Consider the following 23,666-nt stretch of genomic DNA (forward strand, 5'->3'; position numbering starts at 1 on the left):
TCAAATTTCTAATTTCACATGTTCGTTCTGTGTTTTTGAGTGAAAATGCAGGAAAATGTTTCTGACTGCCTACCGGGTCATATTTCCAAGAACTGTCATTAGTTTTTCTGCGCAACCCATGTTCATGTCGTTTAAAATCTATTTCAGAACTGTACAATTGTCATCATATCATTCATGATGGAAATGTGTTTTATAGGTAAGATGAAGTTGTTTTTTTCTATTTCAAAGACTATTTTCACTTCAAGGTGTACTTAAAGAAACCTACGGTGTGGCGTGAAATCATTTAAAGACCATTTCTATGACAGTGTATGAATGGATGTAATAATATTCCACAGCTCCGCACAGTTACTATCTTTTCAATGAAAATGAAATTAAAGCTCTCTATAACATTAAAAGTTTGCACGGAAGTAGTCCACTGAATTATCAAGATCAATAGCACAATACATAGAGCAGATCCCAGAGTGCTGCTGGCCTTTCAGAGTTTAACATGTAAGTTAATAAATATTCCAATCATACATTTTTCTTATAGGAGCACCATAAGGGGTAAATGATTAAATGAAATCGCTATAAATCTGAAAAGGTTCATTTAAATATTAAAATCATAATAAATTAATGATTTCTATTATTTACCACCACCCATCTGTAGTAGATCCCTATCCTAATTTACACTGTAGCAAAGATGAGGATATTGTTTTTTGGTTAATTTTTAGGCCTAGTACACACGTACACAAGTTTTTCCTATAAAAGGCTTAAAAAAGCATGCCAATCCAACAGCTGGCGCTGTAACCCTAACCATAAAGCCGTGTCATGGCCAATCAGAAGCCTGGAATCTGACGTCAAACAAAGGAGATAGCAGTAGGCATTCGAACATCATACGGGAAATCTCTATTTCGCCGTCTACACGACAACACTGAAACCGGAGTTTGTAAAACTCTTCACCCTGGCAGGAGTTCACAAATAAGTTCAGTTTCAGTGACCGAGTACTGCGTTTGCGTGTGAACGGACGGTCAAACCGCATAGAAAAAGCTGTGGTATTGAAAATACTTGTGTTCGTGTGGAGAGGGCATGATAGAACTTAAAGGGAAAATAACAGTTTTCAAAAAAAGTATTAAGTTTAACCCGGACTCTAATTTAGCTACTCTAGACCTTATAATGTGTTAAATTGGTTTGAACTCCAAAAAACATAGTTTCTCCTTTACAGTAAATAATTGCTTTTGTACTTTTGCCTCATCATGTACACGTTTTATTATTTTATAACAGAGCTGGTCAAAGGTTCCAAGCCAATTAAAAGCCGAGTAGAAAATGCATAATTATAAAACTGATGGGCCAAAAGTTTATGCATAAGAAGGAACATTTCGGCAGACATTAAAGGTAGCGCGCAGCAGACTTATGCATTTGAACCTGCATCTCTCATAATATTCTGCTCTACTGTAATGAAAGTCCCCAGCGCTTGGATGAGGTCTCGTCTTCTTCCACTCTTAATAAGGGCTTTATTTCTTATGAAGTGCATCATTTCCCATGTGCAACCGACTAGGATAGACGGCCAGAGATTTCCCTGACAGCTACATTAATACCCGAGTTATTAAAGTGAGGGCGATCATGTAAATGAGAAAACTGAAATTATCTGCTGCTTGTGCTCAGAATAATACTCAGAAAATCAATAGTGACTGATGTATCAATATGCTTATAACTAACGCTGGCTGGCAATACTGTTGCATTAGGGAAAATTATGCAGCGGGTTCGGTGGAAATGTTCACAATTACGACATTGATGAAGTGTCTGCAAGTCCTTTCATGTATTTATACAAAGTCTATTTGTTTAACTCGCCGTAAAAATGCTACAAAGATATCTGCCGGCAATCCTTTTATAATTTGTTGGTTGATTGAGGATTGTTTTTCACATCGTGCTCTTTCTAAAAGAATTCGCCTATTTCTGTAACTTGCAATATTAATTCAACAACCCGAACCCAATCCCATCATAACTTGTATTTTGGTTCAGCCGGATAACTGCGTTTCCAAATAAAAAGCCTATTCACCAGTTTTATCACAAAAAATGTCTCTCCCGATGTATTCTTAAAGCAGATGTACTCTATAAAAGAGTGAGCGAGCCAGAGAGATCGAGACCTGTCCCCAGTCACTCAGCGTCTCTGAGTCGCTGATTAAAATAGTTTTACGCTTCCATTTACAGAACTTAATTCTCTTTGATGATAAAAATCTAATGTAACCTTTTTAATTTGTAAGTGTAGAAATGAGAGACGTGCCCCCCCCTCCGCAATGCCACTCGCCTCCCAAGACTCGCTCCGCATTCCCTGTGCTGCAGAACCGAAGCCGTGTCAAGGTGAGAAATGTGAAGCAATTCACGTCTCCCTAAAGCAATGAAAGCTATTATGCAAAAACATACCTAGAACTGTGTGTTTCGTAGTTAAACGTGCCAGCTTGCCTATTTCTTTCTGGTGCCGTATTATTCGTCCTAGTTTTGTGATGCATGTCAAAGCCCCGAGCAACCGATGCAACCTTATAGAGTTTGAGAAGCAGACTAATTTCGTACTCTTTAAAAATGCAATACGCCATTTTGGGTTCGGAACCAAGTAGCATAGGAAGCCTCCACTCTGACCATAAAGAAACTAATTGAGTTTCTGCAAGGTTCAGTAGTCTTTCTACTATAACAATTTCCTAGGTTATGGAACCAGAAAATCCTATATTTTCAATATCTTCATACATTATACATGGAGAGTTTACAAGTGTTTGCATGAAACATTTCGAGCCGCTACCAAGATGTATCACATGCAGGCTGCAGAATATATTACTAAAGCACAAACTGTGGTGTCCAAAGACCACTAATACAAATATTTTTATTTTGCTCATTTATAATTGAAGATATTTTTCCTCATTTCAAATTATACTATCAGCATAACAATTTGAGAGCAAAGTTGCCTTGTGCTTTAATGAAAACACTCAAGCTGGCTGGCATGGACTCAACAATGTCATCCCAGCTCGATTTGAGAACGTCCCCAAGAGCATATTGTGTGCTTCAGTGGAAACAAGGACATCCTACGCTATAAACATTACTTAACATAGTCTGTGTCAGATGTGATTAGTGACCCAAAAATGGTTGAGAATCTTAAAGCGGCCATCCGTAACTTCTGCCTGTACTGCACATCGCCATCTCTGTTTGAACCATAAAACTGCAGGATACTTAGAGTAAAAGTTCACACAAAAAGGAAAATTCTGTTATCTTTTAATCACCCTTTTGTCATGTCAAACGCGCATGACTTCCTCCTGCAGAACACAAAAGAAATTTTGAAGAATATTGGGAACCGGAAAATGGCGGAACCTATTCACTTCTATTGTATGGACACAAATCGAATGAAAGTCAATAGGTACCGCTGTTGTTCAGTTAACAACGTTCTTCAAAATATTTTTTTCTTGTGTTCTGCAGAAGAAAAGAGTTGGTTTGAAATTGTGTCTTTAAATTGACATTTCCTTCTAAATCATACCTGACGACTCAAATTATAAATCACTATATGTGACCCCGGACAACGAAACCAGTCTCATGCGTCAATTTTTCGAAATTGAGATTTTTACATAATCTGAACGCTAAATAAATACGATTTTTATTCCTGTAGGAAAGCGAAAAATCTAAATATTAAGAAAATTGCCTTAGAAGTTGTTAATCACAGGGCACTGTGGCAAGCCATGGACTAACAAAAATAAAGTTTTTATATATTTTCCATTCCATTCCATTTTCTACCGCTTATCCGAACTACCTCGGGTCACGGGGAGTCTGCGCCTATCTCAGGAGTCATCGGGCATCAAGGCAGGATACACCCTGGATGGAGTTTTTTATATATTTAAGGTAGGAAATTTACTAAATATCTTCATGGAACATGATCTGTACTTATTATCATGATGATTTTTGACATAAATAAAAATTATAATTTTGTCCCATACAATGTTTTTTTGTCGTTTACAAAAAATGTCCCGTGCTACTTAAGACTGGTTTTGTGATCCAGCGTCTCATATAAAATCGATATATAATCCCTGCATCAAACACTTCATGTACTTAAATAGTTTGTTATGCTTAAATTCAGACATATAAGTGTTTAAAAATGTTGTGGACAGCATCTTAAAATTAGTCTTATTAATGCAATGTGTCTCTTTTATATAAAAAACTTTTATATAACTTTGGACCCCAATTTATCATATATGATACCATTCTATAAAACAGGACGTCTGTGTCATTGAATACCATTTAAATCTGATAATCCCAAGAACCTGCACCTACCCTCATAATTCTGCACCAGCTCACTTCCTTTGACCTCTGTAAAATCGCAACATTTACCCTGAATACCCTTGGACCTTTGTTCCTTCAGATTCTGAAGGACTCGCCCGCTTCTGGCTCTTTACAGAACATGCTCTTTATTTCCGTGTCACACACATCCTGCTCTAAACTCACTTCAGGTGACCTTTCGCAGGTATCCCCGTAGAATCGTTTTGACCGGAGATGACATTTCCTTTACCGCGCAACATCCATCACTTCTCTTTTGAAATATAGATTAAAACAGATTCATAGGTAGGTGTACAATCCCAGAATGCCCACTCAGATGCGATTTTATTGAAGCCCGAACACATATTTAGACAAAAGCACATTATAATTGAGCCTGCATGTTATTCTGAATTGAGTTCCAGGCAAAGTGAATTCTGCACTATCCTTGAAGAAATGAAACCAGACAGTTATACATTAAGAAGTCGTTTCGCTGGGTAACAAAGCGAACAAATGACAGCTTAAGCGAAAGACGACATTCAATGCTCTCTCTCAATCTGTTTCTATCATTTTATCACGGCAGCACTAGTAAATAAAATACACAATGCATTATTAATATGTTCGCACTTTTGTCAAGATATATTTGCATGTAATCATTTATTTTTTGTTTGAACCCTATGTTTAAATACAACCGCAGTATATATCAACATAAATCTAACTTAGAAGATGTGGCATTTCTGCTAGTCTTCTCAATGTAACGGAGACAAGAAAAATCAATTTCAAGTCGCTCCGCTCTTTCGCGGCACCAGAGGAACTCATGAGAGGCTGTCTGTCAGGCAAAATTACATCCATACTCAAACTTCTGCATGTAATTTATGGAAATGGAAGAGACATTCCCTCATAGAAGTCGCGTCGCACTTATGCATGTGAATACATCCATTAAGCAAAGAAAAACCAGTAGAGCTCACAATAAGAAATCCTGTTTAAGTGAGAGCAAAAAAAGCCATTATGGTTTCATAATGCGAGGTGTTTCCATTAACATTTCACACCATCGAAGAATCGGTGAAACTCTCTCACAAACACACAACAGATTAAACAGCATGCCCGAGAGAAGGAGGTCCAAAGTTTGACGATGTCGTTTGTTTTAATTTTCCTCACGAGCAGTTTATCGGACTGACATGCAGACGCCTGCGACACATTTCATTCACCCCTCTGCCAGTGCAGACACGCATCTGAGAACAGTGCTGGTGGCTGGGAAATAATGACCTGCACTTTACCGATTGTGATAGGAGCTCAGCTGTGCACATGTGGGAGGCCTCCCAACATTTACATGCAGTTAGGTGCTTACACTGTATACTGTATAGTCTAACTAATAACATTCACAATGTTTTGAGGAAAGTGTGAATTGATTGAACACATCTCTGTGTCTCTTTTGTTTTGTTTAACAGAAATGTACTGATAACAGACTGGGTGAAAATTTCATAATAAAACAAGTGATTAATATATTTAAAAAGTATAAATATTTGAGAGCATTTGTAAAAATACTTTCTTGGTGCATTTTTTTTTGGTGCATTCAAACTACATTAAAGTAAAAGTTTGCCAAAAAATGAAAATTCTGTCTTCATTTACTCATCTTTTGCTGTTTCAAACATGTATGACTTTCTGCAGAACAAAAAATAATATTATTTGAAGAATATTGCTAACCAAACAATGACTGTACCCATTCACTTCTAATGCACTGACACGAAACCAACGCAAGTCAATCTGAACTACACCAAATACTCATGCTCATTTAAAATAAGATGTTAAAATTTCATGATTTATTAAATATTGTGCAGGCAGTGACTAAAATAGTGAATATCAAAGCTCCAAACACTTCTTGACTTGAGAGTACAAAGAGTGCGTTCACAGTATTCTCCTTCCATGTTTCCAGCACAAAAAGTGTGACACTGACTCCTTTTGTTGTCTTGTGAAGAGACCTGAAGGAGAAAGGTATTTTCTGCGCTCTGAGCAGTAGCAGTCCATGTTTGGGAGGAGAATGGCTCCTGGCTAAATGGAGGAAGTGATGCGACAGACAGCGGAGTGGGCTGAAGCATGCTGGGACTGCCAGATCGTTTCTCATCCACATGCGCCAACTGAGGAAACCACTGCCTTAGGAGAGTAACGTTAAGTTTCGGTTTTCTTTATCCGCCTGGTAAACACGGCACTAATGCTTTTTGTGAACTGCTGTGCTTATGAGTTAAAAGTCATGGAGGGCATTCACAAAAGGTTTTTGGACAATCTTTAGGTTAATTTTTTACTTTATTTTATTGTTAAACTTCAATACAATGAGGACTGCAAGTGGACTACATGTGTGGTTCACAAAAAAAATGTGAGCAAAATTTTCCTTTCTTAATATCTTAAAAGTCTTAGATCCATAAAAGCATCTGATATTGACTAATCAACATCAATGATGGGGAAAGGTACTCAATCGCAAGTCATGACATTACCACAAAAAAAGATTATTAATTACTTCTCATTTGTACTTTTCACAGAAGATGTTTAGTTGAGCACCAACATCGCTCTGGTTTAAGTGTGCGAAGGCCTACCTGACTATGTTATGACATTTATTTTGTATTTCTCAGTAAAGAAATGTCTAGAATGCTACTTCACCTTTCCGGGTAAAATAAAAATAGAACAGAATATAGTTCTGTATGCATATAAAGTTGTGGAATAAATATGCAAATAAAAACTAAAATACAAAAACATGCACACCTTAAAATAAAAACAACTTTTGTGTATCACTCTATATTCAAAAACTAACATTATTTTACTACTTTTAAAACAAATAAAATCGACTATTATTATAGAAAATTCTATGAAAACCTTGCAACTCCAAATCAGTGGTGCACCACGCCTCAGATCACAAGTGAAGTACATGTTTCAGTTTCTTAAAACAAGTATGAAATCCAATGACACGCCATGCAATTCCTCTATATGATCCGCCTTGTCTTGCAGTTGCAGAAGTACTCAAGAGGGTGAACGAGTATGAAATTAAAAGCTGTAGTCTCTCATCTAAAAATGTGTGTGTATGAGATGAGATGCCATGATTAGGTGTCTGAGCTCTCACAGGCTCCCCAGAGCAGACAGGAAGTACTACATTACGTGATGGAGACGAGGTATTGGCTGGCAATTAATTTTCTCCGTGCACACGTGCAGGCAATCAGCATTAGCACGTTACTCGTTTAAATGCATGGCCGCATTATCTGATGTCAGACGTACACATCTCATACCTGAGAGTTGAAATACTCAGACTGCACTTTCCTAAATGAAGTTCAAAGCAGACAAAGGACTTATTACCTGTCTATTTAAATTGCACACCCTGAAAACCGCGACTGCAATCATTTCCGAAGTCAACCTCGCATTACGCTTTTATTTATTTATTTATTTTCTCAGGTACACCCCAACGTTTCTTTAACTGTCATTTTTCGACCGGTGTGCATTATACAAGGTAATAAAAAAGAAGGCCAATTCGGGAGCGATGGTTGGCACCTGTGCCTATTAACTTTCAAAGCTGAATTAGACTAGCAGTGTAACGTCTACTCCGGCTGTATCTGTGTGCGGCTGAACCGACGTGATGGACGTGTGATTATGAAGCCCTGCAGTTTCTTAGATTGTAATCATAGGTCTCTCTGGGATGGCTAGGAAGTGCTGCTGGTCATTATGTGCGCTGTCAAGGTGAGCCCTGAAAGATAAGTGCTTGTAGACTTCCATCCAAATTCATTTCTCTTAATCATGCATGCGCTCAGATACATTTTTGATGCTACATTTCAATAGTTCCATTTTACTCGTGATTGACCTTCAATGTTCGACTAAAATGTGCAATCTATTATTTATATTTTCTGCCATTTAATGCCGTCTTTTGATATTCTGACCGAAAGAAAGAGTGGAAATGAGACATCTAACCACAAAGGAGTCTGGAGGGTGAGGATGCTAACGGTACGCCGGCTACGGTGAACATTAGCAGCTCTGAAAATAGAACAGCCATAGATTTATTGGAATTCTGTTACAAAGCCAGCAATAACCTAGATAAGTGGAGCAGCTGAGGTTGTGTCTGTGACAGAGAAGAAGAGGCTATAAAGATACAAAGAAAACCAGGGATTGGAAACTAAAGATGCTGGTTTTTGCAAGTGATGAATTTCAGACTTTGAAGCAATTTTGAACCCATTAAAAGGATTCGTCTACCCAAAAGCCATTCCAAATTGTTATGGTTTCCTTGTTTCTTTTTTAAATGCGACTTAAAATGGCAAGTACCAAAATTGTTTCAATTTAAAAAAGTAGTGTAAATATATCACCTATGGTAACGCCGTGTAGGAAACAGACTAAAATCTGAGGCTTTTGTAGTAAATTTCTGAGCTTAGATGTATGGTACCATGTTTTGTGTACTTAGAGTTTTTTTCAACATAATTGCTGATTGTAAAACTAAAGTAACCATCTTTTTTGGGTAGACTGAATACCTTTTATAATAGCTTAACCACAAAAATGGTTATGGTTTGTTGAGGCAATTTGTGGTTACACTGTATATTGCGGCCTTACATTTTTAAGAACAATCAATTTGGCTTGACAAGGTATTTCAACTTACTATTTTACATATTGTCCAGTGATGAGTTGTCTTTTATAAAATAAGAATCTGAAGTAATGTAATTCATTTATAAGATTGAATGTTATAATGGGGACGGTTTCCTGGAAGGGCTTTATCCTGGTCCCAGACTTAATAGAATGTTAGAGGTTTCTTGATCAACAACTAGCACTGACATACAGTATCATAAAATATATCAGTGTGTTCTGGTTTTAATCTCTGTCCTGCAAACCACCCCAATATGTTATTATAAAGTAGCTCTGCTTTGTTTAGTATACCTCCCCATAGGATAATCATTAAAATCCTCACGACCCCCCGCTCCTTCCAGGTCCAAGCATCTTTTTAAAAATAATCGCGCCGTAATGAAGCATCAGCACTTTTCCCCAAAACCGAGCCTGAAGTTACTCGAGGTGTCTGTCTTTGTCAAATTACAATTGGGGGCTTGTGTGTGTTATATCGCAGCAGGAGTGGATGCCCTAGCGCCCGTGCTAATAGGGAACTGCAGTGTAAGCAGGTGACTAGCCTTGGCTGCTACCAGTAGCATTAGCATTTCTCAGTGGTTTGAAGGGCTCATTAAGACTGCGAGTGTGTCAGCTTACAATTAGCACTGACATGAATAGTTACTCATAGCGTGAGGTGTTGACACCTGCCATTTCCTGTGTGTTGGGGAAATCCTACCTCCCCTTTACGGGAAGCATGGCTGGCCGATCATAAGGTGCCTGATGACCTTGTAAGCAATGTGCAATTTGTTCCGTTCAACACCCTCAGAGGCCGGGAAGTGACATTCAACGCTGTGAAATGTGTTTGTTTCGTGCAACAAGGACTAATTTGATGTCGTACGGCCTGGAATTTGATGCACGCATGTGTTACAACAAACCGTGCGCGATTGTGGTGGAGCGCCGTTTAATGTTGATTGTACAGTCGTAATTATAATCAAGATGATCTTGCTCTCTCGCCAACGCTGTCTGCCGCCTTCCAGGTGCGATGTACTTTTTCAGTCGCTCAAGCTGCTGGAAAAAGGGTATAAGCAACATAAAAAATAAACTATACCTGACGAGTGTGGCCTCCAAGGTACCCAGCTCACAGATACTGACTTGGGGTATTTATCTTATTTGACAGCACTTTAAAATGCCTTCTGGGAACTTGCAGGCAAACGACAGGAAGAGGAAGCTCAAGAGTTATTTCGCCTCTTTGGATTGTGACCACCAGGGAGTTTTCAAACTGTGCTAATATGTAATGTAGAGCTAGCAAACATAGGGCCACAAAACATGTCTAATCTTGACCCGGCTGAGTTTACCACCCAGGGCTCTACGTGACATTCCATAGAAAAATATGCGCTTGGCATTTTGTAATCTTTCCGTTTATGCTCCGACTCTTGCATTTGCATTTTCATAAAACCAACAGCTTTTATTTAATTGTTTTTTTCCGTGAGATCTCAGGGAAGGAATTTGTTCATTCATAATGGGATTAATCTTCTGCAGCGAATTCCCTGGCAGTGGTTGTGGAGTGAACGCTTTTGTGTGGACAGAGAGTAACATCCATTGTGTTGAATGTTATCTCTCTCACTGAGGGGCTTCTTCATTGCTCTGATTGAGCATTCTTCTCATTCGGGTAAACACGGTTAATTCTTTCCACCGCTTATTCTCTCAAGTATTTTTGCAGGGGTCCAATTGACTCAATTCTGAAAAAAGACAAGATGCGAGTAGGAATGCACCAAAGACCAAGAAAAAAAACAATGACGCCTCCAGAATCACAGCGTGATTTAAAAAATCCTAATAGTGGATGAATCTCATTTTATCTGGATGTTATTAAGGTTACACTGAAATACATTGAGCTCTATAGGCATAACTTTGTTCTAAGCATCGTCGTCTAACTGGATGATGACCTTTTTATGTAAAGTGGCCCTTAGGACGAATGAAGCATTTTCCTTTCAGCATTCACTGATGTTCTGGTCTACCACAGTGTGTCAGATTGAATTCATCCAATCTGTGCTGAATGAACCGAGTCACTGATCCGCTGACACCGTGATACAGGTGGGAAATAAGAGCTTTAGACCGACTGCACGACCGGCTCTTAAAATCCTGAACTTTGAGGCTGACGCGCACTGTTCCATTAGATCTCTGGTATCGTGTGACTGCCAGCATATAGTTTTTGGCTTTTTTGCTGATGTACTGTGCCTTAGCAGACAAATTCAATATGCAGAAGGATATGCTAAATGCACATACAGTTCTACTTCAACAAAAAATACATATAACTTTATTTAAATGGACATTGCGGGATCAAATAACTAAATAATGTGTAAAACATAATAATGACTACAGGTTTTCTATTGCAGGTTTCCCATTTAATTAAAGGGGAAAATTCACCCAGAAATAAATATTCTGTCTTCATTTACTCACCCTCGAGTTGTTTGAAATCTGTATAAATGTCTTTGTTCTGATGAACACAGAGAAAGATATTTAGCTAGATAAAGCAATCTTTCCTACTATAGTAGTCAATAGTAAATGAGAACTGTTTGGTTGCAAGACTTCTTCCAAATATCTTTCTCTGTGAACAAGGACACAAATACAGATTTGGAACAACTTAAGGGTGAGAGTAAATAAAGTCAACATTAAATTTTTTTGGTGAACTGTTCCTTCAATTTATGCCAATCCTCCAATGTATGCCATTGGTTGGACCAATGTTGCAATCTAGGGCGGCCCTGGAAGCTCAAATTAAAATTTTGAACACACCAAAAAGTTTTTTTGCACTTTGTGGGGTTCTGCATATTAAACGGAGATACGAGAAGGCAAGTGGAACAAAACTACATCATTATCTCAAAAGACAAACTCAAAAAAAGTTAAATATAAAAAAATACGATAGACTACATTAACTGAATGCCAGTCCCGCAATCCAAAGAGTATTTTGGCAGATACGCTGAGAAATTCTCATGTGAATAATCTCGCTCCCCTTTTCCTACTTCCAATTCTCTCTCTCTCACACTTAAAGTATCCCCCTCTCTCCACCACACTGTCTCGTCGTCACAGGCCTTGTTAAATCCTGTTATCATACACTCCTCCCCACGCTTGCTGTTTCCATTAATCCCTATCCTGAGGATACAGGTCTAAACTTTCCTTTGATCCAAATTTGAGTTGGTAAAGAGACGCACTCGCTGTGCAGCACAGCAGCCCCCCTCCCCAGTAGACTCGGTCCCTGGGTCTTTACATAGAGCAGCTGCCTCAGTATACACTGCCAAACCTGGCATCTCATTCCTCTGACACAACCTGCGCTGCATTGACACGATTAACCCAATGCCAAGAGTCCTTGAATACCGGCACGACACACGAAATGGACTATTGGACGGCTATTGGATTAGCATCTTGTGCTAACCTGTTCCGTGTGTGCCAGAGTTGCGTATAGAATAACGTGAAGAATAAAAACAAGCCTGAGCCAATGGTGCAGGAGTTTATGACAAACACTTGCATTGTGAAGTGTGTTCCATCGGGCAGCTTCTGTCATTCAAGTGGAACGCCGGACAGTTCATCAAAATGCTCAGCATGAATGATAAGAGCACAAGTTTTTAAAGAGTGATAAATGAAGATAATTTGAGGTGCCAATGGGTTTAAAACTGCATCTTTAGATTGAAGAGCGATAAGTGAACGAGAATTCTCAGATATTGACAATAAGCCTGTTAAACGTCCTCTTTTATCAGGATTATAATGACCCACAATTATTGCAATTACGATTCAAGGTTTCCGTCAAGCATGATAAGATGAGCGAAGTTAAATTTGTCTGTGCAAGAGCGACTGGATTTTAATTAATGAAAGTTCGTCAGCTAACAATGTGTTTCGAGGCATCAGAGGACATCGAGCCGAACAGCTGTCATAGTAGCGTATGATTTGTTGGACCGGGGGTGGTTTTGGCATCTTTCTGAAAAAGGCTATCGGGTTAATTCATACTCCTGTACACATACAAGTGAACCTTCACACATGGCATATCTACACTAAATTTAGTGCAATGAATATATCGGTCTGTTTTTCGTAGTAACTTATTAAAGCACACATACTAATAGATACATGCAATCTAATATATATATATTTTTTTTAAAGTATGTGGAGGAAAGATTTAAGAGTGCCTTCACACCTGTTGCCATCAGTTTTGGGTTAATCTGGTGTGAAAGTGGTTTTCTGAACAGCATCATAGAATAAAGTATTGCTTGTAGCAGAATACATTGTTTTTGAAGAGCAGCATGTCCTGCAATGTATCAAGTGACACACAAATCCCTGCTGTCCTCTGAAACCTTGTATCTCCCTATTTTTGACAAAAATCACTATCATTAGTCACCCATTATGTTTAATACTGGGTTTTGCAAATATCTAACCAAAAAAAGTATTTAAAAAAATGCTTGACAACTTTTACAACACAGTGTTTAATGATTTTATAAGTACAGTGTCTTTTAAATATTTAGACATCTGAGGTATCAGAAGGACTGCAACGAAATGTAAGAGGACGAATTTCAGAGCGGACATCTTTACCTGCCTTACATACGCCTTACAGCTAAGGTGGTAAACTGCTAAAACGCTTGGCGCTACATGCTTAAGAGGTAGCTTTATGAATTAAAGTGCCTCTGTAATAGTAACATGAATCAAAATGTAGAGATTTTCAAAAACGGCGAACTCACATAATCCACAAATTTGAGCCGGTAATTCCTTTACACTATTAGGTAAATCCCAACTAAATCCTAGCAATGGAATTGGCTTTCATAATTCTTAATGCAGGAGTAGTTTCTAGCATTCTCCGTGTTCGCACTTTCGATTTAAAGCACGTTCACACCACACGCACAGTCACGCTAAAGGAAGAGCACACGCACACTATCATGGTAAACAAGTGAGGGGGGGGATATCCGCTCTGTTCTGCCTGTCATACTCTCATCTCATTTTGGGGCTTTGGGGGGATATTGTGCCGGCTTAGCGGCGCTTTCTCGAAGAGTCTTCAACTAGATGCCTCTTTTCCTTCTGTCATTACAGCGCACAACTCTTCCATACAGCATGTAACTCTCCACGTACCGAATAACAGTAAGAGTCTACAATTCGGACCACTAGAATGCAGGCTACATGTTCAAGCAAATGGAACGAATCTCTGGCAGAATCGGCAGGCCAGGGTACAGAAAGATCTATGGATGCTTATACAAAAATAAATAAATAAATAACAGCAACAGCTAATGATGTAGAGACTTAATCCAAGGATTCTGCTTACACGTGTAAACAGAGGGTAGGAGAGAATGCGAGAGAGCACTTTTCATCTATATATCGCTGTATCGTGCCCCAGGGGCCTTCAGAGAGTGGAGGGAGAGTCTTCAAGCATAACACTCCACCAAGATTTTAAGACGGACTACGAATTACGCCAATTTTAAAAGCTCTACTGAGAAATCAGGGAAGGAAAATGGAATTTATATTGGATTAAGAATACAAGTAGAAATAAACAATTTAAATGAAATGTGTATATGTATATATATACATATATATACACACAGTATATATAATTAACTATGAATATTAAAAAAAAAAAAATTATGAAAAGATGTGATATACCGTATATTAGTATTCTAAATATATGTGATGTATTGTATATTATAATTGTAACAATATTTACCGCATCATCCGTTTGTTTTGTCATCCTTTGTCTAGCGTTACATTATATAATCACGATTTTATTCATGTAAAGGACTTTTAACCATTAAGGCACCATTTAAAACTGTGAATCTCTGTCAGACAGGGCATAAGTATTAAGTTCTCTTTCGTGCTTGAATAAACATAACTACACAAAATTTTGCCAGGAAGCCCGTTTTGTCTAGTATTTTCGTCAGCACAGACTTCAACGTGTTAAATGAAATCCTAAATGAATGCAACGAGTTGTGAAAATTGGAATGGTCAGATCTGCGTGCAGTAGTTCTTAAAGGAACCGCATTCTTAAACCTGCTTATGATAATTAAAGAAGAAAAGAAAAGAGGAATTTTGTTTGTTTTGTAGCTTTAATTCTGTATTCAATTTAAAATATAGCATTCAAGACTGTAAAGTGTTTGAAAACTTAATAACATTTCTGTATGTTTCCTACCTGAGACATGATAACTCTCAATTATAGGCTACTGTACTTCAATTTTGAATGGCTATAATAAATGATTAAATAAAGAAAAAACAGCAGTGTGTGTAAATGTAAACTTTAAATAATATTCCTATTTTGATAATTGTTAATCTACGATTAAATAGCCTTTACAAATAGAAACACCGTCACAGATCTCCGTTATTTTTACTATTCAACATTGCCAGAAGCTTTCAAGGCAAACACTCGAAACCGAACAGCTGTGATGAAAGAACAAAATTGCATTTCAACACGTTCACCACATGATAAATACGCCTGTGATCTGTCCAACCCCATCAGCCGGAGAAAACATCATAACAACTAATTACAAAGAGGATCTGAAAATCAATACAGAATTTCCTGTTGCCCCTCATGTAAATTAACTCCGACTGGAGTATGCAAACGTGCATCTATTGATTTAATTAGACGGAGGGCTTTAAAGTGCTCGTACACTCCCACACACAGCTTACAAGTAAAGCCGTCTAAAAATAAAGTGCGGAAAAGGGGAAAACACGCCTCGTGAGGTGAATATGTGTTGTTTGTATGTATGAAGCTTTGGTGGGGAAAAAAACGCGTTGCTTGCTACAATAAATGAATTACAGCAATATTTTTCACTAATGAGCTAACAGCTTCAAGGCTGAGTAAAGACTTCTATTTCCAGTTGCCACGTACCTGGGCCAGAGCAAATGTCCTCTGGAATTTGAATGGACCTGCGTGCAACTTTTAAAACTCAGCATTTCAATAATGCAAAGCAAACAATATTTGCCTCATTCAGGCAAATTCACTGCAAGAGCGTAAAGTAAAGTCCTTTACATTTGGAAATGCATCACTTCAAAGACATGCATCTACAGGTACTCCACCAAAATTCTGCTATAATCCAGCAACGCTTGCCATTAATCACATTAAAACACACTCGGCAACTTTTCTTTTTGTACTTGGGCTTCTTTGAAAGCCTCATTCGGGCATTACTTCATTATCTTAAATACACTGAGAAAGGTTTGTTGACACTGAAACACTGCAAATGAGCAATCACAGCAAAGCACAGTTTGGCGGCTAGGTTTAGCCTTAATAGGGTAATTGCCTGTGTGCTTTGGGAGAGAGATCTCTGCTCTCTGTAACCACAAAATAGCTTATCAGATCCCCCCCATTCCAAAACGCAGACCTATTATAGCCCCAGAGATGTACTTTCTTTCCTGCATTAATTAAACTGAGAGCACATACAAAGTCTGATAAACTCTGTTGAAATCTGACACGAGCTCTATCTGACACAAGCATCCTTCAACAAACTAATTCTTAAATATTCCCCCGTCGCACATGGCTGTTGAGGAAAAGAGCAAGCCAAACCCCTCAAACAAAAAATCTGGACAGCACACACGAGAATGCAATCTGCAGTCCAGAAGAACGATTTAGGAGCACTGTTAAAACTTACCGTGGCCGCTCCTGAGGAACGCTGGAGAGCGGTATATGGAAATAGGTGAATTGTGGCGCCGGCCACCATGGACAGGGTGCTCGGGGTGGGTGTGCGAGGAAGTCGCCCCAGGGGGTCCGGCGGCAACCACAGAATTATCCAAGTTTGACGTGCTCCCGGAAGGTGAGGAGCCCCACACGGAACCAACAATACATCCCAAGGTCAGAGACCACATCCAGTGGGTCCAACTTAACCGAGAGAGGTGCCCCTCTTGACCACCCCGAAACAACGACGCCGCTCTGCTGGGACGCATGACGCTCACCCGACTCGCTCTTAGACACTAGGCACGGAGAACCGAGAGAACAGAGTTTGCTCATGATGGAGAAAACCCCATGCTAGGAGTCACAACCTCCTCCTCAGGCGCCCACAACCGGCTCCCGTGGAGAAGCGCTCGGTGCGGAGGTGAGACCCCTTTTGCAGCTGGTGAGCGTACGGATGAATGAGCGTCTGCGATGGGATCCTCTCTTCTCACAGCTGCATAAGTCACACGCGGCACTGCACGGCTCTGTCGCTCACAAGACCTGAAGAGGCGACAATTACCCGGCGGAAAAGAGGGTCATGACCCGACCCTCTGCCAATCATTCACTGTCCATCCGGCACAAAAGACCAAGCCGGGAAAGAGACTTTTTGGGGGTTTCAGAAAAAGAAAAACTCTAGATTGAATAAAAATTCCTTTTTCACGGCACTGTCCACTCCAGGGCTCCAAAGGTGTTGCAATACAAAAGCTCGAACTGAAACGCAGGTCTCTCTCGCTCACTCACACACACTTAAACACACACGCTCTCTGATTCTGTTCCTCCTGAAATTAGTGTTTCTCAGCCTGTCTGTATTTGGACAGAGGCTTGACGCACTTTCAGCTGCTCTGCAAAGCAATGAGAGTGAGTGAGTGAGTGAGGGAGAGAGCGTACGAGAGACACTCAAGGAAGGGAGGAGGGAGAGAGAGCAGAAGGGAGAGTGCGATAGGCACAGAGAGCTCGAGAGAGAGAGAATGGTACAGGTGAAACAAAGCAAACAGACTGGGATGAAAAGAGAATGTGTGGTTGGTGTGCGGTTGCGTGTGTGTGCTGGAGCGTAGATGTGTGGAAAAATGTGGATGCCGATACAAATCCCCACAGAAAACTGAGGAAGATGCTCTTTCTGATGGAGATGAACTTGTAGATAGTATTGAGATAGTATTGGGGAAGCTGAAATGGAGAGATAAAGAGAATAAAAGAAACAATGACTGACGAAAAAACGAAGCCTATATAAATAAGAAAATAAGACTATATAAAACTCTGTACGTGTCCAGCCAAGCTATCGGTTTCAAATGTTTATAAAGCTTTAAATATAATTCAACAGTATTCCTGAACAGCTTATGAAAGAAAAATCCCTTTCATGTTTTCATGAAAATCTGATTTTAAATTGATTCAAACCCCTTTTAAGTACATTCATATGCTTTTGGTGAAACCCCAAATCAGTCTGATTTCAATGCGTTTTATATACAGTTTTTTGAAAATACTTAATTGCTCAAATCTGTGTTAATATTACAAAATAAAACGTATATTTGACCCTGGATCACAAAACCAGTCTTAAGTAGCACAGGAACATTTTTAGTAAATTACAATAATACATTATATGGGTCGAAGTTATCAATTTTTCTTTTATGCCAAAAATCATTAGGATATTAAGTAAAGATCATATTCCATGAAGATATTTAGTTAATTTCCTACCTTAAATATATAAAAACTTTATTTTTGTGAGTGAATGTCCTACCACAGTGCCTCTGATTAACAACTTCAAAGGCCATTTTCTCAATATTTGGATTTTTTTCACGCTCAGATTCCAGAGTTTTAATGGTTGTATCTCAGCCAGATATTGTCCTATTCCAACAACTCATACATCAATAGAAATCTTATTTATTCAGCTTTCAGATCATGTAAAATTCTCAATTTCGAAAAATTGACCCATAAGACTGGTTTTCTTGTCCATACATGCATTCACATTTCAATATCGCCTCGCAACATACTTTTTTAATCTATCATCAATTTTAAGAAGCTGATAAAGTGGGAGGTTAACCTTGAGGCTTATAAAAACATTGATAGGACGCATTATATTGTGGAATAAGATCTCCTCCCCGTCTCAAAGACAGCAAGCAAATGTGGCATGGCTGACTGGATCTGTCTCTGCCACCCAAAATAGATCTGCGAAACTGGAATTTGCACAGTGAAACCCAGCTTATGTAAGAGAACAGGAAAACTAAATGTGATAATTGAATGAGGAAAATGTGAATCCCCTGTTTTAAAATAGACATTAATTGGCAACACTTGCATCTTCCCAAAATGAGACGAAGGTGTTAATGAGCTTTAGATGAAAGAAAACTGCATGCTTGTCATCACAACATTTGCCATTTAAAGATAAATTACTATATTTTGCTACTTTTTTATGTTAAGTCTTTAATCTTTTTTTCTGCCACAGAACACAAAAGAAGATATTTTGAAGAAAGTTGGTAACTGAACAGCATGGCACCCATACGCTTCTATTAGTATAGACACAAACAATTGTGTGAATGAGTACCAGTTAACAACATTCTTCCAAATATATTCTTTTGTGTTTCGCACAAGAAAGAAAGTCAAACAGGTTTGAAATGACAAGAGTTAGTCAAGGGTGAGTAAACGATGAAAGATGTTTCATTTTTAGGGTGAACTATCACTTTAACATGGTATTTCCCTCTCTTTGCCACTGTACCTTTAAAGCTCTGCTTTAATATACAAATAAACCGTAATGATTGGTTGGTTAACGTTCATTGTATCAATTTGACTGAAAATTGAGTAGCCATTAATATGCAAATGATACGTTAAATGTATGTTAATGAACTTAGGGGTGAATTGAAAGACTTGTTATTTTAGGGAACTGGGGAAGGATGCTTCGCATTCTTAATGTTGGAGTATAACTATATAGTAGATTGAGCTCTTGTTAACAATAAAGCAAAGCCTGTTTCGACCTTATATGACCTAGAAAAATCGGAGAATGACACTTCTAAAACAGATTCGTTTCGAAACCTTGCGAAACATTTTAAATTTCTAACCAATGATATTTACAGACAGCAGATATCGGCATGACAATGAAACTGCAAAAGCAAATCAGCTCTCCATTGATATAACCATGGCGAAAGGCTTCTTTGAGTCTTTTTTAAATGAACTGTTTATTTAAATCTTCTGTGACTATAATCAGTTCATATTCACTCCACAGATGAGAGCGTAGAAAACGTAAGAAAAAAAAACCTTGGAAAGGTACTCATTTATCAAAAGAACTGCTTATTTCGTCTGCGGTGTCTTTTTTTGTTTCATTAAACTCCAAGCTCAGTCCTCAGAGCTGATTTTGCCTTGCCTGAGGCGTTTCTCGGGTGAGTGGCCTCCGCGCTTCTGATGAGAGAGGAAAATATCTTCCATTTTTACACAAGAAATTCATCATCAATAAACCTGAGCCTTTACAATCATCTTCTCTCCTCGGTTGAATCATTCAACGCTTGTTTGATACATAAATCTAAGCACACTACATACATCTCCAAATAAAACTTTATCTTTCCTGCAAAAGGACGCCGCTCTGTGTTTTGATGCAATGTACTGTAATTAACCTCCATTTTATCCATAACTGCACGTCTCAACATCACAATACAACATGCCAGCTGAAAGCAGGATTATAAAATGAGATGCGTTTCAGCACAGCAGGAAATCTACTTTGGAGCCACCTGGAGGACATGGACAATCTTGGTCGACAGCTTTGGGATCAGCGCTCAGAGTCAGGCGCAGACGTGTGTGTTTAGCTCGCTGTGGCATCTGCTAAGCTGCCCGGAGCTGTATTTGAGGACCTGGATGAGCTTGGCTGAAACATCATCACACAATCTGCACAGTCTACAGTATATATTTTCAGTTCCATCTATTGAATTGTCACCTCAGTCAGAGAGAAAATCTTTAAGGGTTGACAGCGTACAGGGGTGACACGATAACAATATTTTGCATATCAGATTCTATTAAGTATTGTGGAAATTTTAGCTACTAATAGAAAGTTATCGAAAAATGACATTTTTTGTGTGACAGGGTTTCCGTGTCTTGGTTGAACGCAAAGATTTAAAATATTTAAAGATGGATGAAAAGTGTCTGCTAAATGACTAAATGAAATGTAAGCATTGTGTGGACTTGTTAAACTAATATCGTCTTAAAATAAAGATTCTTTTGATTTTGCTCATTGTTGTAAACATTTTCTTGTAGGGGTCACATGACACGGTTAAAACCAATATTATTGTTTGTTTTAAATGTAATGCAACATGTATACACGATATAGTCAAAAACGTGGTATTTTCTGGTATCTCCTCTTTGCCCTGCCTCACTGAAACATGCAGGTTTTTTACAAAGCTCACACTCTGAAAAGCAAGGTGCACTATGATTGGCCACTTAACCAGTGCATAGTGATTGGTCGAATACTGCAAGCATGTGACAGAAAGTTAACGCCTCTTACCGTACTGTTTTTGAAACATCGGGTTCCGAAGCAATTGTACAGACAGGTACGCCCACCTTACTTGCGTTTACATTTGGGTGGTCTAAAACCCATTGCACATAGAATCTGAAATTTGCATCTGAATAAACATATAACACACCAAAGACCCCTTAAAGCTACAATCTGTACCTTTTGCCTATCTCTGTTTAAAACAAATAATTGTAAGATCCTTTACATTTTTCATCTATTCATGTAAACTGATATTTATTAAAAAATATATATTTATTGAACGAAAACAAAAAGGTACAGACTGCAACTTTAAATGTGACAGTGTTGATAAAACATAAGGACACAGCCATGAAACCTCATAAAAGCTTCTTCTTTATTTAAACAATTAAGAAACCTCTCTTATATTAAAACACTATTCTTTTCGTCATAACAAAATATTTTTTTTCAACAAAACTTATGAAAGTTAGCTCAATGCTTATTTGTCATCCTGACATTTCCTATTAATTTCAAAGCCTTTTTCAGTATGTTTGGCCCGTTCTTAAAAGCATTTCTTCTCCACAACCTCTTAACCTATTTAGTAGTGAAATGTTAAAACCTTCCAGCTCACCCCGAGGACCCTCCTTCCCCATCACTCTGCCTCGGGGTCCTTATGTACACATACAGCCTCTCCGCACATCACACAGATGCACACAAACACAAACATTATAGAACTGCATTAGCAAAACAAACCATCAGTAGACATACAAGGCCTTCTCTTCTCTCTCTCTCTCTCTCTCTCTCTCTCTCGATCGCTCGCTCTCTTTTTTCACAGGGTTTTGAAAACACTTCTCAGTGGGTCTCATGGCAACCCTTGCAGAGCACGTAGTTAGGAACTAAATAAAGTAAACTTTGTGACGACTGTAATGACTGTTTGGTATTCCTATGCATGTTCATGCTTCAGATGGCTTGTCTTTGGTGTTTTTTAGTTGCCTCAGGGTACCGTCCTCACAGAACGCATGGTGAATTCAGTATGACCACGTAAGGAGCCGTGTCCTTTTCTAGGGTGATTTCCCCATCCTGAAAAGGCAGACAGTCGTGGAAACATGAACACAGGGAACGCTTACCAAAAGCTCACTCTGGAAAAGCTGCGAATTAAACTGATGTTTAGTAAGCAGGGAAGATGTTTTGTAAATAAAATGTTGTTGCGTGATATTGCATCATTGGAGTCTGAAACTGTCATCAAAAGCAGCTGGTAGAGTTAAACAGGAAGATGCGGCTTCAGCACTGGCTGACGTGACTTGGGGCTAAATTTAGTACGGCATGAAAATGTTGTAATGTGCTTATTTTTATTGATATTATTTGGAAATGTTACCCACATACAGCATGTAGAATGTTCTTTGTAATGCAAATGTTTTAAATGCAATTTATCCTTTTTTCTAAATAGACAATTTACATACAAAAATGTAATCCAGACAAGATGTTTAACAAAAGTGAATAATCTACAGTATGTTTGAAGTCATAACTGAAAAACAAATATAAAAATATCACTTCAGGAGGGGAACCACGTTATTTGTAGAAACTAAAATTTCGAAGTACAGAAGAGCACTAATGCACATGCCGCCGCAAAAACATCCTTATTGAGGTAACACATAAAACATGGGCACAATTATTTAGAATTACTGAAGAATGACTTTCTATTGAGTGTTACCAGCCAAACAGAAACATATAATTTTTTTAAAAACAAATTAACAGCAGTGACGGTAAAGGTGCTGTGTATAATTTTTTGGAGGATCTATTGACAGAAATACTGTCATCACTATGTCTTCAGATGTGTAGAAAGACCTTACATAATGGATCGTCATGCTTTCATTACTTTAGAATGAGCTATTTCTTTATACATATGCCGTGGGTCCCCTTACATGGAATTCACCATGTTTCTACAATAGCCCTGAACAGAAAAACTGCCCTACAGAACACGATTCATATATACACTATCTCCTTCAGCAAAGAATTGAAAACATAACAACATCTTAGTTCTGTGTCAGCCACCACTGTGCTTCGAAAGGGAGGGGTGGAGTGAGCCTTTGGTTGCAATTTGCAACCTCACCACTAGATGCTGCTTAATTTCATACAAGGGACCTTAAAATAGCTGATAATTATAAAGCAAATGGCATGAAAAAATCCATGGCTTTACTAAAAGCATTATGGGTAAACCTCACTTCACCCTGTAAGCCTATCGTAAAACAAAGGTGAGGGAGGACATTTCCTAACGGCGCGATCCATTACATTCTAATAAGTGTTTACTATCCTGGTGTGAAAGAAATGACGATCACAGTCGGTGGAAAATCTTATTATGGAGAGTGTCATTACACTTTTAGCCGGCTTCCAAGCTCACCAAAACGGTTTCATTTCTATGATTTAGGCGTGTTATTCATCTCTAATAAGATGCATATCAATGAGATAAAAAAATGAAAATCAGAAAGAATTCAAAGGTGTTCATAAGAATTGCTATTATGAACAACAACTCCAAAATGAACTCTTTAGAGTGATTAAAACTAGAAAATATAGTTTTTTAATGTTCATTTCTTTAATACGAGGAAACCCTCCATGGAATAAGCACGCCATACCCCAAACCAGCACATTTGAGCTCTAATGTTGTGCCTTGAGATCTTTGTCTTGGGAAAGTTTGCACAGCGTGACTGTGTTTTACCCATCTGCTTTCCTCCATGAATATAAACT

General features: G+C 38.4%; 1 protein-coding gene across 21 annotated transcripts in view; it reads right to left on the minus strand.

Annotated features, from left to right (window-relative positions):
• Positions 1-23,666, minus strand: part of nrxn3a (neurexin 3a) — a 224,413-nt gene that overhangs the window by 71,392 nt on the left and 129,355 nt on the right. Inside the window, exon 1 of one of the 21 annotated variants that reach the window (XM_056768552.1) lies at positions 16,428-17,234. The exons of the other annotated variants lie outside the window; for them this stretch is intronic. Coding sequence (XP_056624530.1) covers positions 16,428-16,719 — 292 coding nt within the window. The 5' untranslated portion in view covers positions 16,720-17,234. Of the gene's footprint in view, positions 1-16,427; positions 17,235-23,666 lie in introns of those variants that run through there. 21 annotated transcript variants of the gene reach the window in all.

The sequence above is a fragment of the Triplophysa dalaica genome, chromosome 15 (genome assembly GCF_015846415.1).
Source record: "Triplophysa dalaica isolate WHDGS20190420 chromosome 15, ASM1584641v1, whole genome shotgun sequence".
NCBI lineage: Eukaryota > Metazoa > Chordata > Actinopteri > Cypriniformes > Nemacheilidae > Triplophysa > Triplophysa dalaica.